This window comes from Scatophagus argus, chromosome 12, assembly GCF_020382885.2.
Source record: "Scatophagus argus isolate fScaArg1 chromosome 12, fScaArg1.pri, whole genome shotgun sequence".
Taxonomy (NCBI): domain Eukaryota; kingdom Metazoa; phylum Chordata; class Actinopteri; family Scatophagidae; genus Scatophagus; species Scatophagus argus.
Genome location: NC_058504.1, coordinates 7,801,722 through 7,820,974, shown reverse-complemented (window position 1 = coordinate 7,820,974; position 19,253 = coordinate 7,801,722). Strand labels below are relative to the sequence as shown.

Sequence of the window (19,253 nt, the reverse complement as noted above, 5' to 3'; positions counted from 1 at the left end):
CTGGTACTGATCCGTTCTCATTGCTGCCTTACAGAGAGAGCTGAGGTGGACGTGGCTGTACTAGCTGTTTAATGTGGATTCTATTTCTCACTTCCTACGAATAGATGAGGAATACATTATTCATAACTTCAAGGGAGCAGAGACTTGTCTATGTTAAATTCATCTTCCTCCCCTCATCCTCCCTTCATCTTCCAACTATTTTTTAAAGTCTTATTTCTGCAAAAAGGTCTGACACAGCAGTGGATTCATCAGTGTCACTCCAGTCAGAGGACTGGCGGCCTTCCTGCCCAGTGACTGACATATTTGCTCTTCAAAGGCAAAGTAAAAAGCTTACAGTTTAGAATTACTTTATTATTCCAAAATACAAAATAGTATCCATACATTGATACCTTTTTATGTTGTCACTCGGGTGGTGTGTGTGTGTGTGTGTGTGTGTGTTGGGGGGGGGGCTTAGTGTACCGAGGACAGGGTGTTTTTCTTAACCTGCAGCTGAGTGCAGCACTTTACACCATATTGCTGCACCATGCTAACATGGCTGTGGTCACAAGCGTGGCACACAAGACCTGACATCCCCACCCGCAATGTTGGGTAAGGTTCAACGGGGTGGGTAATGAAGCTTTTCCCCCATACAAGTTGCAGTGCAGAGAAAGTCTTAAAACACTTCAAGCTCATGTCATCTCTGTAAATTACAATACCTCCTACTGGTGGCCGGGCTGATAGGCTAGCGCATTTGAATAAAATTGGTGGGGACGATAGCTATGTTGTCTTCATCATTTATGACTCAGTCAGACATACTCCGGGTTTTATATTGACCTAGCTTGTTTTATATGGGCTGCCATGCTGAGTTTTAACATTCATTTTTGCATTCTTTTTAACATGTTTTAAATATTTTATGATATTCTGTGTCTTTTATGTTTAAGTCTTCTGACTGTGTCCTGATTGTAGGACTCACTTTCTCTGCTCAATGTTCTTAAAAGTTTAAGTTGAATTAATGAATGAGTATAGTGAGCTAATGCATGTTGACAACCGTTCTTGGCAAATAGCACAAACGATAGACATAAAGGTAGTTCAATAGGTTTTCTTATTTTGAGAGGATAACAGTTAAACTTGGCGTTTGCTTTTCGATACACACTGGTCACGGACAAACAACCAAACCAAAGCATGCAGTGTCCACTTCTTGTAAATAAAGAACAAATTAGTTCAGAGGGATATATGAAGTGTTTGATAGCTATGGTGAAAAACAAATTTTAAAAAAACTGCAAAACTAAGACAACCCAAGCAGTCCGACTCAAAGAAGAGTGTCATCAGTAAAAAAACAGTGGTATATAAAAATCAATCAATCAACTTACCTGATGTAATAGTCATTCCTGATGAGCAATAGGTGCTGAAGTATTGACAGGAAGTAGGGCTCTGAGCCTGTGTCTTTCACCATATTGGACAGGAGATGGTACACCTCATTCATATCAGTACAAGAGTAAGGTTAAGGAAAAACAATCTGTTATTTTTTTTTTTAGGTTTCTAAGCTGGAATAAAATGAACACTTAACAATAACTTCTTGGAAACAGAACATTTCAGTTCATTATTCAGGCACATTCAATTCATTGTAAACATTTAAATTCATTAGTTCATGTTTTCCCTTATAAATACTTTTACCGTTTTCCCCAAGTTCTTCACCTCAGGTTTTCTGACAGGCATCACTGTGCAAAACGCAAACATAGATGTGATTCTTCTTATCCATTCTCTCTCGAGGCAGCTAAAGCAGTGTAAACAGCTAAGTTGAGGAGAGGGATTGACAATAAAAGAAGGTTCCCTCTGGTTTACCTGTCACTCCAAACCTTTCAGAATCGGGAAATTAATTACATGGAAAAACTCACTAGTTTGAATTTCTGAGGAAAGAATGATGGGGAGCCGATCATTCGCAGGGCAAAAAAATATGACTGAAGCTCAGTTCTAAGACTGAAACTGACATGTGCTCAGGACTGAAAATTCATGTTATTAAATTTGCAAAAGGTATTGATTATGTGTCTTATCGTTGCTTGTCCCAGAAGAAAGTTGTCTCTGGCTTTGACATCTGAAACAGATGTTGAATCAGACTTTCTTTTTTCTTCCATGTTCAAACATCATATGCTACACATATTTTTTGATTTGTTGAGAATTTGTCATAATTCAGGAATTGTTGGTGATGCCTTTTTTTCAGACAAGCACAAAATGTTTGACACTGAAATTATCAAATTAAAAGAAATGCAAGAATGATGAAACAGTTCAGTGCAGGATAAGATACGCATGTACACTCAAACATATTTCAAAATTCAATTTCTGTGTTAATGGCTGATTTGTAGTACAGGGTTAATTTAGAAGTAATTAAATTTGTGTTTCTCAAACTTCTAATAGCTTCCTAAAAGTGGAGCTCTAAGAAGTAAAGAAGCCAAGAAAATGAATGATTTGGAGCCTATTTAATTTGTTTGCTTGAGAAAGCAGGATTTCCCCATGGAGACTCATCTTGTTTGAAAAACGGGGAATAAGTTTCTCCGATATGTGCACACATGCAGAAAAAAAGACGACGAAGGAGACAGTTGCCTGTTAAGCTTACAGAGATGAAAACCTGATAGACATCATAACATGAAGTGCGGATCCTGACGTGCTAAAACATTTACTTAACGCACCACACCGATTGCACAGCAGTTAAGTGACAGTTTCAACAGTATGGCAGCTTCTCAAACAGAAAACAGTGAAATGCACAAGCAAAAACTGATTTTTTTATGATTTTAAGGTGACTGAGCTTGAGGATTAAGACAAAATGAAATTCAAATTACCAATAAACAGAACACCAGAGCAAAAGTAATATTTCCACTTGCACTAATATTCTATAATAGCTGATTTCATGAATATAATTAATGTTTTGCATCCAAAACTAATGGGAGATAAAAGGGATCCAACTAACAGGTTTTCAGAGGTTAATCTGAAGATTCTGTCAATGCTTTATTTGCTTCCTAATATATTTTGTCAGGTTTCATCAGCAGCTAATGAAGGATGACTCTGTAAGAGACTATCAATAATTCAGATCATTTATTTCCTCAATGAAAAAAAACAGCACTTGACTGCCATCTCCATTTCCCACACTAACATCCACACAAAACAATCTACAGCCGCTGCAATTGGTGGAGATCAATTCTTTTAAATACTGTTTGACACTTTTCCTATTAATTCCAACGACGTCTGTAATTAAACTCCTATCCCATATCAAATTTGGAGAGAGAGAGAGAGAGAGAGAGAGAGAGAGAGAGAGAGAGAGACAGAGAGAGAGAGAGACAGAGAGACAGAGAGAGAGAGATGGGAATACGGGCTCCGCTACAGTATCATTTCCCTCCCTTGTATTAGCCAAGTATGAAGCCTGGGAGAATTACCAATCCTGCGAGATTCAATTATAGCCTCACCACAGCAGCATTCGAGAGGACATGAGAAGGAGCTCAGACTGGGAAAGTATCCAACTAGCTTCATCTATCACTAAGCTGCAGACATAAACCTAAAGTAGAATGCCAGTCCATTCGATGACATCCCTCTCTACGTTCTCGGTCTCTCCCTCTTTCTCTCTTTACACTCGCTATCCAAATAATGAATAAACATGAGTGGCAGTCAACTGTGACGTAGGCCAGCCAGTGGTGGGGTCAATCAATCACCATTCCACAGCTCATTAATATTTATTAGTGGCCTGGAGTCACCTCCTTGGCACCTGGACCTGGGCCGGACACATAGGAGACGAGCCTCTCCAGGTTAATATTCATGAAAGTGCTGAGAGAAACAAGACACACAGGAAAAGATCATGTGGTAGGAGTTCTACCTGTGTGATACTGTGTGTGTGCGTGTATGTGTGTGTGTGCGTGTATGTGCTATGCAAGCAAAGGGACAAAGGCTACTCAAGGCATTCGAATCATGTTCAGAGCTCGCAGATCAATACCACATTGTCCTTGGAAACAAACATTGGGCCTTCTCATTTGTGAACCTGCTCAAGCACATCATTAATCCAGGTGCACTTTTTTTTCCCTCTCCAGCTTCTGTTCACACACACACACACACACACACACGCGACCTCCTCCACTCACCTGCATGTGTCAACAGAAACTGTCACTCACAGCAGCACTCAGTGTCAGTACTAGAACTCAGGGATTTGGTGAAAGAAAAAGGTTGTGGGAATGAACATCTGCATAACAATGTTCGTGTCTGGTCTGTCACAATGTCAGCCATTCATTCGCAGTCTTAGAGAAGATTTGTGAATTATTAAAATGTTCTCCCCTTGGATGCTTGAAGAAGTTACTAACTCTGGCCTGAATTAGTGCTCACCTCCTCCTTATCAACTTCTACTCTGTATGTCTGGAGTTAAATGGACACTGGCTGGGAGCTGGAGGACATTTCATTTCTAAAATATAAAAAAAGACAAGGAGTGATAATACTTGAATACTTACATTGACTACATAATATGACCGCATATAAAAATGTTTAATTATCTACTGTGCATAGTAAACACGTCTGTTTGATATCTTTTTCTTTGTCGGTCTTGCAACAGGCAATGGACAACAAGTGATGAGAAGTGGAGAGGAGAAGAAGAGTAAATACAAAGGATATTGAAGAGGCGGGAGGTTAAGATGACTTGGTTATTTACCAAGTATACCTGGTCAGATAGAGAGATGGAGCTAGATATTGTGCTTTGGCTCCTCAAAGCCTTCTCTAATGAACTGAACCATGAGGGGCTTTAGCCTGTAAAGCCTGACCAAACCCACAATATGCACTCATCTCTAGTTGCTAGTTATGCAGGTCCATTCATCTGTATATTCACACAGAGGTAGGACAAAAGGATATTCCATCTCGGCACGGATGTCATCCAGGCGATGAGAGAGCTCAATAGAGTCCTCTTCCTTGTTTTCATTGAACACCTTTAGCTGGATGTCTAGCTCCTCTGTCTCTTTGAGCTCCTGCAATGAGACACACAAACAGCGCATGGATGAAAACATGAAGTTACACAAAAGGTCATCATCAGTGTTGACACCTGCAAAGAATAATTTAGATCTCGTCTGCAGCAAATGTATTATTCTTGTGTTTGTATTGTTATATCTTGTCCCCCTCTTAAATGTCACTGTTAATCAGGCCTATGGTACAGACTGTAATATTAGGTTTTTAGTTTCCCTGCTCCAGATGTACACAGAACTGGGAACTGAGACTCCCTGAACACTCTCACTAGCTACCAGACAGTACCTATTCCTGCACACCTGTTCCAGCCACGAGGGGCTACAGCAGTGCTCTTTACCACTTCTCTATGAATCACTGGCAGCAGAATTTACAGACGGAGACAGGGCCAAATGTAACCCAATTTCTGCAGGTATCAATCACCCTGCACTGTTTTTTTGGGTGCACCATCTGTCTTAAGCAACACTGGTTCGGAGGGAGGTTCACAATGCCACACAAAAAAAAAAGGTGGGGAGAGGAGAGAAGGTGTGCCAAACACATGTGTCAAGGACTATGAGAACAAAACAAATGGCGCTTTCTTTCTTCAAGCAAAGTTCACTGTTTCTTTGCCAACAACTACACTGACTCCTGAGCATAACTCATAATTAGATGAAAGAGTGTCAGTTCGAATGTCGGTATTAAAAAGGGGTGAACATGGCATTAATAAATGCCTGTACACTGAGACTCTTCCGTATCAGGGGGCAGAATTGAAGATAATTAAAGTAATGACAGTCATAATCAACAGGAGCAGCTGGAATGACTTATTAACAACTGCCTCTGTGACACGTTCACCCCACTCGCTACAAATGAGAGCTTGAGTGATGAGTTGGAGCTCATCTGCCTTCGCCTCATGTGAAGATGTGTAAGCTTGTTAATAATGATGTCAGGACGACCTGTGTGATGAGGTGTTAGCGCTGCATCACACTTGACACTAGCCACTACTAGTTCTACCACCACGACTACTACTGCTTAAGGTAATTAAAAACTACTCTCATTCTTGTCATTTGTGTCACATGAAAAGTCTAGCCTTTAAGGTCACTAACACATTCAATTCCCAAAGAGGATTTAATTTCATGTCATTATTTGGCTTTATTATTATGATTTGACTGATTCATCTGAACAAAGAAGAAAATACACTGGCTGCATTGTCTTTCACAAAGTCAGGGGAACACCCTGGACGTCGTTTTTCACGCATGCATATAATCGTGTGCTGTCTGACAACTCACAGGCAGGATCTTCTTGAGGCCACATCTTAAGAACTCATTGCGTAGGTGTATCCTGAAGTCCAGGTCGTCGGGGGACGTGACGAGAGCATTGATCAGCTGCATGCAAGCGACCTGTGGAGCGGACAGACAAAATGTCAGAAAAAGAGAGGAAAACAACGACACAAGCAATGAAACAGAAGAGATAATTCTTCAAAAACATACTGATAAAAGGTCATGGAATTTAACTGTTCTGTTTGGTGTCTAATATAAATGTGTGTTCTGGAGAGATTATAATGCTCAATTTTATTCAAAAACTACAGAAAAGGGACTGCAAGAATGAGAGGAGAAAAGTGTGGCCAGAAGAGAGATGGTAGGAAGTACAGATCTGGTGTGTCTATTGACTAGACATGCATTATTAAAGGATTTATTGGTAAAGAAAAAGCCTCAAAGTGTGCGTGTGTGTGTGTGTGTGTGTGTGTGTGTGTGTGTGTGTGTCTGTCAGGCAGAGGAGCAGGATAAGAGGAAATCGCTGATGAATTGTAATGAGCAGTAAGGTGTTTCAGGGGAGCAAGCAATGGACAAGACGGTTTTCCTTGGACAGACAATCGATAGCAGGCTGAAGGATTCCCATGGACGATGTGAAACACTGTCTTCTAAAACCTTGACCCTGGACTCTTGGCTTGGATGTGTTATTAATAAGAGCCACAACAATGCTGGTTTTGTGTGGTCTCCTGAATCACTTTTATGATTTTTCTGGGTTTAAATTTTTATTCAAAGCAACTAATTCAGATTTTTCCACTACAGGTCGTCTGCATGAGAAAATACTTTGTTTTCTCTCATTGTCTTAGATCAGGGTTTTATTTCTATTTTCATTCCCTTGGGAGAGCAAGTTTGTCGCAGTCAAGCAAGCACCACCACTGAGCTCGTGGCACCAGCGCCAGGCACCAGAACACATGGTGGACTTTTCCATGTTGAAAAATGCCTGAGGGCCTTTAAGAAAGATCTGTGCATTGAAACCTGACATTTTACTGTATCCACCAGAGGCCAGACACATAAAAGAACCACCGCCAAATCTTCACAGAATTTATGTGAGTGAAGAAAGCCATGGAGCTCATGAAAGATTCTGTCTCTTCCCCTGCATACAGATTGATACTTACATCGAGCAGCTCAGGCGTACATCAGTCGTGTTTTGAGTGGGAAGCAGTCCTGTTAGGGACAGGGGGCATTATCTGTGTTAGGTTTAGAGTGCTGCAGTGGTGCCATCGGGTGGTTCCAAACATCTTGGTAATTAAAAATGGCGCTGCTGGGACGGTTTTAAAGTTGAAATGCAGACTTTTTGTCGTGCTCAGCACACGAGCATAGCCTGAACTACGGCAAAACACATTTTAATCACATTAGCAAAGTCTAGGTCTATAGCCCATCACAGGTTTTGGATAAAAAGTCTATTAATTTCCTTGAACCCCTCGCATCAGCAAAGTATTTTAATTTACTTCACAATTAGCAGAGCTTCATTTCATTAACGGCAAAATTTAAAGGAAAAACAACAGCCACCTAATAAAAGAATATCTACTTTCACTTCCACCACCCGCCTCATCAGTTTCCTTCATGACTTTTCCTTCATGACTTCACAATCCCTGCAGTTAAAAAGGGTAATTCCTTAAGTAATTCCCTGCTTTTGGTTTCACAAAAACATGTTTTAAGTGGTGCTTTTATTGCTGTTGTATAGTTTTTTTTTCTGCTGCTGAAGAATAGTAGTTGAAATAAAGGGAGGTATGGTGCTTTAGTTGCCCTTTTACGAGTCCTCTGAGACCCAATTTGACAGCATGGAAAAAAGCAAGGGGAGGTATTTGTTAGATGTGAAAAAAATGAGGAAGGTAGCAAGAGAAGGAGAAGATGTGAGGAAGACAGAAGGAAGACAAAAAGCTTGGAGGAACTCAACATGTCTGCCTTTTTTATTATTATTATTATCATCTTCCTGGTGTTCACAAAAAAGAACAGGGTATTTCAGCTGAAGCAGGTGGTTTTGATTAAAGCAGCGGCGATGCAGTGCATTTCAATAGCCCAGTGATCACGTCTCATCATGTGCAAGAGGTGCACTGGGGTTGACAAGTGAACCAAAGACAGGAAGAAGAGCAGAGACAAAAACACCCATAAAGACAGCTGAAGTACAACAGGCCCTAACATGGGATCAGCGTGGTCTTCATGACAATTTATGTGAATGACACTGGACTGTGCCAAGCTTCTGTCTACTGGACATGACAAAACTACTGCTTGTGTTGATAAGTTGCTTGCATCTTTTCAAATTTCTGTCACGTGATCAGTGTTTATGACTATTAAGTAAATTCTAACAGTAAACTAACAGAGGTTGCTGTGCTGGCCCTGAAGCATAAATGTCACATTTATCCTTCAAAAGGAAATAACGGAATAAAGAGGCATTGATTAATGTGTGAAGAATATCAGACAGTGATGTTAAGCGCGTTATTGGAGTGCAGCCCCTGACCTGGAGTTGCTGGGCTTCATGGTTCTCCAGTCCTTCCACAATTGAAGCAAATCGCTCTTTATTGTTCCTCTCTGCAGCAATTGTCATGGCAGCTAGAATCTTATCCAAGCTGGAAGACAACAGAAAAGAGGCAGCAGGCACAACACAAAAGTCAACAAACACTTTTATCACCTCACTGACAGGACATTTACTCACAATTTTCAGCTCAAACACCATGTATCTTATCTGCCCTCGTGTGTTGGTGTGGACATTTGCTCAGTCTTTGGTCACTCTGACAAATGTTACTGCTTTCCATCTCTTTGTATGCAACCTGATCTATTCTTGCTAAACTATCCACTTGTAATTTAAACATGCTTGTTAAGTCTATTAAGGTGACGCTAGACAAAAACGGGATTTTACTGCAAATGTGTTCAGTTTCCAAAGTAATTGTGGCAGACCGTATCTGCTGGGTGAGAAAGGGTACAAATTATTGCAGGGACTGCCAGACTAATGTGCAAATACACCTACTGAGAAGGTAAGCTAATTAGGGTACTTCAAGGAGTGAAGGAAGCTCAGCTAAATAAAGCATTGGACAATCTGAGCCTCTAAATTGTGAATGAAAGAGAAATTATATGCTGAGCACACAGACACACACACAAAGGGCCACAATAAAAACAAATTACTGTCTTGTGACAACCCAGGTAAATAGTGATTTACAAGATTTGTGCATAACAATTAGCAACATTTGCTTTTTTCCATCAACCTTCTTCATCCCGTGGGTAGAAAAGAGCTTTCAGCCTGATATACACAAAGTCCCCTTGCTGTTCCAAAAAATGAAGTTAAGGAATAAACAGTCACATTGGACCAAATGTTTCAATATTAGTCATAAGATTTAACCAATTTATGAATGTGTGAACATGTGTCTTCACACATGCCACAGATGCTTGCTGTTACCATTTTTATTACCTTATATGAACCCGAAACACTTCCAGGATGTCAAAATCCGAGCACAGTCGCTTTGTCAGCGAAGAAGATCATGTGTCTGACCAATAGGACTGCGTGTGAGGAGCAAGCCTGACACAGAGATAAATGAAACGGCCATGCTCTGTGATAGGGGTTACAAAGTCACAGACAGGCATGGGGAGCTGCATACTGAGCAGCTTTAAAGCCAGTTCAAACGAAGCTTCAAAACAGGCGAGATAGATCTGCTTAACTTGTCGTGTTCCCTTTTGATGCTGTCAGCTGAAGTGGGTGTTGAACACGAGCCAGCGTCACAACACCGGTTGGCAGAGAAGTTTCTGAGCGAAGAAAGTGACGCCTCAGCTCCTTTGGCTGTCATTTCTACAGGATGCGTACATTTTAATGCAGGGCTATGATCACGGCAAAGATTTCCATGTTTACTTCAACCTATTCTCGAGTACTTGGAAAATGGAGAGAGACAGGGAGTGTGTCAGTGAGAGAGAGTGATTTTTTTATTAACTTGCACTGCGTGTTAAATATAGTTGTTTGTGCATTTGTATGCAAGCAGCAGAATACTGTGGCTGTGTTATGGAGATGACTGTGACAGACAATATTCATATGGGGCTAATTGCTCCTTCTTTGAATCAGTGCAAAAAAATGTATACAGATTCAACTGCATTTATCTGCAAAAGTCAAGTTTAAAATGGAACTGAAGTGACTGAGCAATAAACATATTCACAAAAATGTTTTCAGACTAACTGTGATTGGTTGTTTGTATTTTGTCATCCCAAAGAAGAACTGACAGTTTATTAAAAACGTATCCATATGTAAACAGTAAAACTGGAATGCAGTGAGACCACAGCCCAGTCAAAGTAATCACATGTTGAGATAAGTCAACATTTCCATCTGTGGCAACTTCAGAGGCTGCAGCAGCTTCTGCTACCCACTCCAGACTTGCCAGTGCTGACTTTTCTGAACCAAAATATGGCAGCAACACCTCATGTAAATTACACACAACCTCTAAAGATGTGCAGATTTATGCTCTTAACTGAAAATGCTTGACTCACAGACACTGAAAGGACCTGTGGTACACAAACACTTGTACTGAAAGTGTTCTGAAAGTGAAAAACAAAATGGATCAAATTATTGTCTCTGTCCCATTCTGCAAACATAACATTTATCTTAACACTTCATTTCATCATTTTGCGTGAAGACCTATTTGGACGGTCAGGGATGTGCGACACAGTGCTGAACTCAGCTTCTCCAACAGAATTTGTGGGTTTGTTTATTTCCACCACTGCATACAGACTGACTTTGAAGGTCCATTGTTATTCTAGTGTGGCCCTGTGGGAAACAATAAAAAACACTCCCCTAAATCCAATTTATAAGCTGTCAGCCAGGTTATGTGTCCATGGCAAACTACACTGAGCAGTTCAACACGTTAAAGAGACTGAACTGCATCATCTGACCATGTGACCCAAAGATTTCTACACTGAGTCACTGTGTAAAAGCAGTACATGTTTCACAGGGAGTAAAACATGTGCATGTGGTCTAGTCTGCATGCCACACAGTGAGAGAAGATTGAAGAAATAGTGATAAACCAGTTTACTGTTTTGTTCTTTTGTATTGTTTTTAAAGAAGCAGCCGCCGCCATCCCTCTTGCTGTTACAGAAACATTACATGTAAACACAGCAGAGATGGAGCTTTTCCCATTACATTATTTTCAGCCGGGGTTTCTGGTTTAGCATTTATTTCATCTGTGATTTATTGAGAAAGACAAGGAAGGATGTCCCTCCAGTTTGAGTGTAAAACTTATTTACAATTTCGAATGTCATATGGGGAAAAGTGCTTAAAAGGTCCATTACATTACATTACATCGCTTTCCATTGCTTAGGTAAATGAGAAAAGAGAAGTGCAAATAATGTAATTTCAGCTTTATTTCCAAAGGTTTTGCTGTCTTTGTCACTAAAATACTGAAATTTCAAAACCTTTGTGAATACAACACAGAAGAACTGATTTAGATGTTGAGTGCTAGATAGGTGCTAGTTAGGTGTTAGACTACCTAACATGCCTATTCAGTAGTACGCCAGACAGGAGAAGGTCTGCAAGAGCAAGATGTGCGAGAACAAATGTGGCCAACTTACATGTTTTCTTCTCCAATAATACAGAAAGCAGAGAGAATTTTGACAATCTCTGTCATCATGTTGGTCTGTTTGGGGTCGATCGCTCGTGCCAACAGCAACAGGCTCCGCTCATCTCCCAGGATCCTTTGCAGTCCATACTGTGAGAGAAAGAATGGAGGAAGAAGGATGGAGAAATGGTCCATTGGGTATAAATAATGAGAGCATTTGTATTTGTGGAGAACTTTGTCTTAAAGTTAAAAAAAAAAAAAATGTATTATACAAAGACTCCTCAGTGCAGGTAAATTATAGTTAGCCTTAATTTTCTTTTAAGGAGGGACAACGAGGCCATGGGAAAAAAATAGAGGATGATGAATTATTTCAATTCAGGACAGGACTACAGGGACAAATACTTATAGTCTTCTGTACCTCTTAGTCTCCCCACAACTCAAGGAACGGGCAGAGATGACCACATGTGGGGATTAACGCCATGAGAAGTAATATCAATAGTTCATTTTTCCCTGAAATGTGTGCCACTTTTGAGAAATGAGCCAGACCCTCCCAAAAAAGGATAATTAAAAGATCGAGACTGTGGGCTTGAAATGGTAAAATTAGCTTCACTTTACAGTCTCATTATCCTAAGCTTGTTAGAGTCCAGATTCAAATCAGGCTTGAAATCCTGGCCCACTGAGTTATTATTAGAAACGTCTAAGATGTTTAATACAAATGTACAAAGAGTGGCCTCTGTCCTTATTTTCAGTGACTGGTGCACCGACTAGAAATTACTTTTACCATACAACAAGTGAATTTTAACTCAAATAAAATTTTAGGACAGTGTGAATTTTCTCGGGCCGTTCTGAAATGCATCCAAACAACATCATTTTATGACAAAGATAGGAGTTCATTACCGTACTATCACTGACTCGTACAAACCTTATTGTTCATGAAAGCCTTCAAGCACTGGATAAGTTTGTGCTGATTCCGTTTATCAATATTCTCTTGCCTGAAAAAAAAAAAAAAAAAACATTGAAAAGGAAATTGTGAACTCATACAAAGGAACCTGGTACTGTAAATATTACACAGACAGGAGGTCTTGGGAGATCACTCACTGTTTCTTGTCCAGTAGCTTTTCCAATGCATCCAGGAGAAGACCAAGACCCTCATGGCCAAAGTTATTAACCCAACTAGAAAAAAGACAAACAAAAACATTAGTTTTCCAGTATTCAATCACAATGGTTATTACCCTGCTAGTTTATTGTAAGCTATGATGATTCACACAAGGAAGCAAACACCAACAATATTGCATTAACCTCAGAGGAAATCAGTCATTCAGACTAATATCAAAAGTTTAACATTCACATGGATAAATGAGCTGTTGTAGCTTTTAATTCCTAACAGACAGAGCTGCAAATCAAAAACCACCGAGAATACAGTCTGAATGAGTTTGAATTTGAACTGTACTCATCTACAAACAAATGAACAGTCATCCATCTTAACTAGTGTTCCCACTGCTAAGCAGTTTGTATCCAGCACCCCCTGTGAGCTGCGATGTTCCTGTGCCGAAAGATTAAGCAATGCAAGTAAGATAACACTGTAATCGATAATGGATCGCGAGAGATAATTGGCTATAAACCACAGTGTATCAGGAGACGGCAAATGATCCAGTACAGATGAGCCCGTTTGTCTAAGCTAGAGAACGAGAGAGGCAGGAGGAGGGTGGGAGGCACAGTGTGGTCACAGCCAGATTATATCATTAGCATTACTTGTTTTCAGGGCCCTAACTGTCAATAACGCAAAATGCATGGAGCAATTTTCTGACATTAGTGGTGCATAAGTCAATGATTTATCTCGCCTTTTTGACAATAATTTGAAATAATAATGGTTTGAGTATTAAAGTCATTTGTATTGACTCAGTGAGTCGGAAGAGACCCTCAATTAGGGAAGAGATGCATGAGCCTGAGGCGGCTAGCAACATTGAGGTGAGGTATTTCTTTGATCTTTGACAAAATTAGCACACATCGACACTCCTCCCCACCACACACACACACGCGCGCGCGCATACGCACACATTAGCAGACAAGCAAGATCAATTCATAGGTTACTGATATTCGGTGTAGTGTGTAATGATGATTTGTTTGTCTAATTAAAAAAACAAAACAAAACAAAAAACATGTTGCAAAACAAAATAAAACCAAAATAAATGTTGGCAATGAGTCTTCCAATTTGAATGTTACCTTCCAGCATGAGCTTTGCACATATTTAAGGCCATAAAATAAGAAAGAAGAAACTGGCTCAGTTTGCTGCAGTTATATGGATCTGAGATACAGATGAGAGACTGGGACAACAAAGAGGGTGAGGAAGCGACGTGGCTGAGGGAGCACAATTCAGTCAATCCAGTCTTTGTTTATGCTCCTTGGAAGTGATTGTAATGTCAGTCTTCAGAGAGCTGGAAATGAAACCAATATTTGTGAAGAGAAATTCTGTTTATTAAACAGCGTAACGGCAATATGAGATTTTGAGAGTGCTCTGTGACCTCAACAAGGTGTGTGTGAGAACAGCACTGAAGAAAGAAAATGCTTTGTCTTCTACAATAAGGACACGAGGAGGTTTCAAATATGTCAGCTGTCACAGCAAAGATGCCGAAGCACACGTTCATTAAACTTGTAAAAATTGTGTTCTGATTTAAGCAAAAATGCCCTTATTTAAAGTGTGGTTTGATTTAGAATAGACGGCGCCAATCAGTTACACTGACAAGTTGTAACTGAGAGTTGGTTATTGATTAAAGCCGTTACTTACTCCTTCTTAACAACAGTGCGGTCAACTATTCACCAACCATGACCAAAGAGTAAATAACCAGTCCAGTGGTCGGAGAAAAAAAAAACTTAAAACCTTTGACACAAACACTCCACTTTGGAAAAAAAAAAACAGACAACTCCTATTTGTTGATTCTGATGCATTCTTTTTTTTTTGTTGTTCTACAATTTTAATGTAGTGTTATGTTACACTTCCGGTGCTTTATGTGTACCCGCAGGCCAGAACCAGCATATTTTGACATTCAAATATTTTTATCAAAAATCATTACAAAAAAGGGAGTGTAAAAAACTTGAATGAAGATGAATCTAGAACCGAATCACTGTTGCAAAAACAGCCTGTAGGAAAGCATCAGGTACCAACTGTTCACAAGTCACAAAGCTTTATTAATAAATACCTTCAACAGAAAATAAGAAACTTTGCAACAGATGTTTTTTGGAAAATGTCTACTGTCTGGTCCTCTGTTACCTTCACTCTATTGCTGTTGGACTGACTCTGAAAAGACAGACCTGGATTGTCTGTGCAGAATATTTTTCATCAAAAATGTATGTCTTGCTGCAGGTTGCAACATAATGCGGTCATCCTCAAGGTTTTTAAGGCACTTAAATGTTTTGACTCCTCCCTACATCCCAGACTGTCTATCATTTTCTATCCCCTCACGTATACCCTCAGGTCCTCTGCAGCTTGCCTTCTAAATGTCCCCAAAGTTACCACAAAGAAAATGAGAGATGGTGCTTCTACAGCGCTTGTCCTGAGGCTATAAAATCCTTTATCTCTGTTCATCAGAGAAACTGCCTCGGTGGACAACATGCTATTAACACAAACAACAATACTCACACTAACAACATTACTGCTACGACTCCCACAAAGTGCTAATAATATTACAACGCAAACAGGCTGCTGGCCTACTAGTATCAGCATCAATAAACACTGCAAGCTTACAGTATTACCCTGCGGGTATCCTTATCTGATAAATGTTGCTGAAGCGGCGCAGCGTGCAATACGTGCATTGTACAGAGGGCTACAGCTCTTATGTTTGGTCAAATATAACATACTTGGTCCTCTGGGCAAACGTTGCAATTCAACATCAAAAGAACAAGAGATCGAATTCGTCCCTTATCCGTCTCTTCTCTTAATGTGGGCTTACATCCAAGGATTTCATTAACTTGGGGAAGAACTTGTTCATTTAATATTGATGGCTATAATCCTCTAGTCAAGTGCCACCAAATTGTGTTACTTTCTGCAATCATGTAAATCCCGCAGGCAAAATAAAAAATTCATGGTCGGTCTTAGGAAAGCAATTTCTTATTTTATAGTTTGTGTTAATTCTACTGGCTCGACACAATTATGTTGTAGTCACGCTAACTGGAACAAACCTTGTAGCAAATTGTTACAGTGTACTTATCCGTCTTTGAGATATAAACATGATATTCACTAGCAATGTACATGCTCACTAAAGAACATTTCAGCCTAAGTGTACGTCTATTTTGGATTTGCTGTTAACTCAACATAACAAAAGACGTTACTGACTGTCTGAAATGTGCATGAGCAAATATTTATCCATCCATCCAATTTCTATGCTGTTTATTATGTTCAGGGTCATGAGGGGCTCGAGCCTATCCCATCATGCATTTCATGTGACCTGTATATCACGACAGAAAAACACACAAACTCCACACACAAACTCCCCAGATGTCCAGCATATTCAAAAGCAAGGAGGTAACGGTGCTCAGCAATGAGTCACCACAAAGAAATATGTGCATGTTTACTCTTATGCACTGAATCCATCGCTGCTTCTATATTTCTAGTATTTTCAAGGTTCACACCAGTGATCCTTTGCTGCTGCCTTAAATTAAAACTGCGACATTCAGTCAATGATTTCTTCACTTTCTCATTCAGACAGTCTTGACACTGCTCACTTCAAACTCTACTTGATGCAAAGTTCATAACATGGACAACACAAGCAGCACAGTCGCCATGAACTTATTGCATCGTAACGTACTTCATACTTCCTCTGCCACACACATACAGTACATATGCATTTGATGACAGAGTGGTGGTCCTACTGCCACTCCAGGCTGAATTCCAGGTCACCCTCAAGGGCATATAAGTAGTTATAGTGTATGTAGCGCTGTGTTTAATAAGGGCGAAAGGAGAATATTGTAGCAAAATGTGTGGAATAGAAAGTGTGGTGTGGGTGTAGAGTTCTGCAAATACTTGGCAAGGGAAATGTTAGTACATGATGAAAAGATTACTGCGCATCACCAGTCACAGGGAGTGACTCGACAGGGAGAGAAACAGTGAAAGGGAGACACTCTCTCACCCTTTCTGTTTGACTGATTGCCAGTCTCATGTTTAAATGGATTGTACGTGCATTGATTTCAGTCTATAGACCGGTTTTATTCTTCTATCATGGCTGGGTGGGGAGCTTTGTTATTGAAAGCTTTGATGCAAGTGCAATATCTTTCATATTGTATTACAAGCAAAGCCATACAACTGTCCCTCTGTGGGTCTACTGCCCTATTCAGTGTTACAGTATTCCAACTGAGGCCCAAAACTCTGTGTAACAAATAGCTCTGAACATTATAGCTTGAAACCAAGCACCACCAGTGTCTACTTAGAGATTTACCATGTCAAACATGGAGCTACACTATACTCCGATCAATTTAATAGCATGCTGAAATAACTGTAATGCACGAGACATATCAGATGACACATATTAGATATAAAAAGTTTATACTGTAAAATACTGTGCTTTTCTGTTCATTATATCTAAAAAAGAACTTTCAAAAATAGCTATTAAGAGCAAATTTTTTTTTTCTTGTTTCTGTTGTGTCCTTTATAACTCTGGTTAATCAGATTTTGTTTTCGTCTCAGTTTTGTGGTTTGTTATATTGTTAAAGTTGTTTACAGTACACTTTGTGCTTCATCCCTTCAGAGGTTGCTTACCTTTCGCAAAAAAACAATGATGATAGAATATCATATCATATTGAATGGTACGTAAAACAGGTAATACATCTAGTATTCTAGTATTTCCTGTACTGTTTGTAATACTCAGGCTGAGTTCTGCTCAGAGCTTTATCCTATGTGTTATCATGCTGCGTATTAATGCAGACAGTGTGCACTAACATACACCCGTCAGCCACAACATTAAAACCACTGAAATGAACAAGATCAATCATCTGTTTACAATCCTGCGAATCATGTGGATGCAGGTGGATGTGTTCTTTGTCACACACCACACACACACCTAAACCTTGCAGACCAAATACATCCCTCCCATGGCAACAGCAGCAGCCTCCCCCCTGCTGGACAATCCACGCTGTCACATTTCAAAAAACATCTCAGGAATGTCTCAAGGACCACAACAACAGCCTGTAGACTCCCCAGAGCCCAGCCTGATTGAGACTCAGTGGGATGCACCATCCACCGGAAGGCTCCACCCTCAACGCACAGGAAGCTTTCAAACTTTCCGACGCCAGTGACCGCAAAATACCCCCAGAGGTCCTGCGTCCCTTCACCTGCCACAACAGGCAACCTACAAAAGCATTAAGCAGGTGGTTTTAATGTTCTGGATGATCAGTGTGTAACATGATTGAACAGAACTGGTAGACCTGTTGAAGCTGGACTAACAGACAATCAGATGAATGGACAGACTGACGTTGCTATCCTACACTGCAAGCATTTCTTCCTGTTTCATAGTCTAAAACCGCAAGGTGGAGTCTCCATTATTTGCACAAGCTATAAGGTGGTTATAATCTAATACCACGGTGAATTTATGCTGTAGCTTAACTATGACACCACATGAAGTCAGACTGCAGGACACACACAGGTAAATCATAAACGGTAAGTATCAATTTATTAAAAAATAAATAAATAAATAAATAATAATTTTCCCAAATAATCCTTAACAGAATTCTCAAAACCTACCACAGCCTGTTTACTCTGTTGTTTGATTGATCAACAGCAAGAGAAAATTTCACCTCAGACTAAAGCAAGTTAAATATTAAAGGGATCATCGAGGGATCTGGTAGAACCACGGCAAAATGAGGCTGCCAAGAAAAAGCCTAAAATGCACTGGGACTCACAGACAGACAAATAGACAGACTGTCCATCTAGCATTTGCACATACATAGAGGCAGAATCACTGACCTGTGCTGTCCTTGAAGGAAAACAACAAGCAGGCAATATCCCTCACATGTAACTCACAGGTAACATGCACTCTCTTCACCCAAGTGTCAGGCGCTGTGTCACTCCACCTTGCTGTCCTAATGAAATCTCAGGTCACTGGCTGACACTGCTCTTAGATACAATGCAGGAAAGGAAAAGATATTTGTCATATAACTAATTCGTCCTTAATTCTGTAGCTTAACTATTTAAGGAAATGGCTTCTTTTCAACTGTTATATCATAATAATTTCAAACAAAGGTTTACAGAAAGAAGAAGAAAAAAACAGGAGCGTGTCTGATATTAAAGAATCGTACTGAAACCAGTTACACAGTCTGAGGTTAATATTCCTGGTGTCAGAACTCCAAGAATGTGATTGCTGGCACAGCCAAAAAAGCACAGGAACAACACCAGTGCAGTATACAAGAGGAGCATTTTGAGCTTAAGATGCTATTTGATTCTCAGCTCTAACAAAGACTGAAGTTCAGGCCTACACAAATCTTCTGTGTGAGA

At 40.0% G+C, this 19,253-nt stretch overlaps 1 protein-coding gene across 10 annotated transcripts in view; it reads right to left on the bottom strand.

The window, feature by feature from the left end:
* Positions 1–19,253, bottom strand: part of diaph2 (diaphanous-related formin 2) — a 337,446-nt gene that overhangs the window by 219,373 nt on the left and 98,820 nt on the right. For all 10 annotated transcript variants that reach the window (XR_006844809.1, XM_046405286.1, XM_046405289.1 and 7 more), the window contains 7 exons: positions 12,872–12,946; positions 12,696–12,765; positions 11,787–11,923; positions 8,704–8,812; positions 6,225–6,335; positions 4,855–4,967; positions 1,350–1,466 (listed from right to left, as the gene is read on the bottom strand). Coding sequence is in view for 9 of the 10 variants with exons in the window: in XM_046405286.1 (XP_046261242.1) it covers positions 1,350–1,466; positions 4,855–4,967; positions 6,225–6,335; positions 8,704–8,812; positions 11,787–11,923; positions 12,696–12,765; positions 12,872–12,946 (732 nt within the window). In the remaining variant the exon portion in view is untranslated. The remainder of the gene's footprint in view (positions 1–1,349; positions 1,467–4,854; positions 4,968–6,224; positions 6,336–8,703; positions 8,813–11,786; positions 11,924–12,695; positions 12,766–12,871; positions 12,947–19,253) is intronic.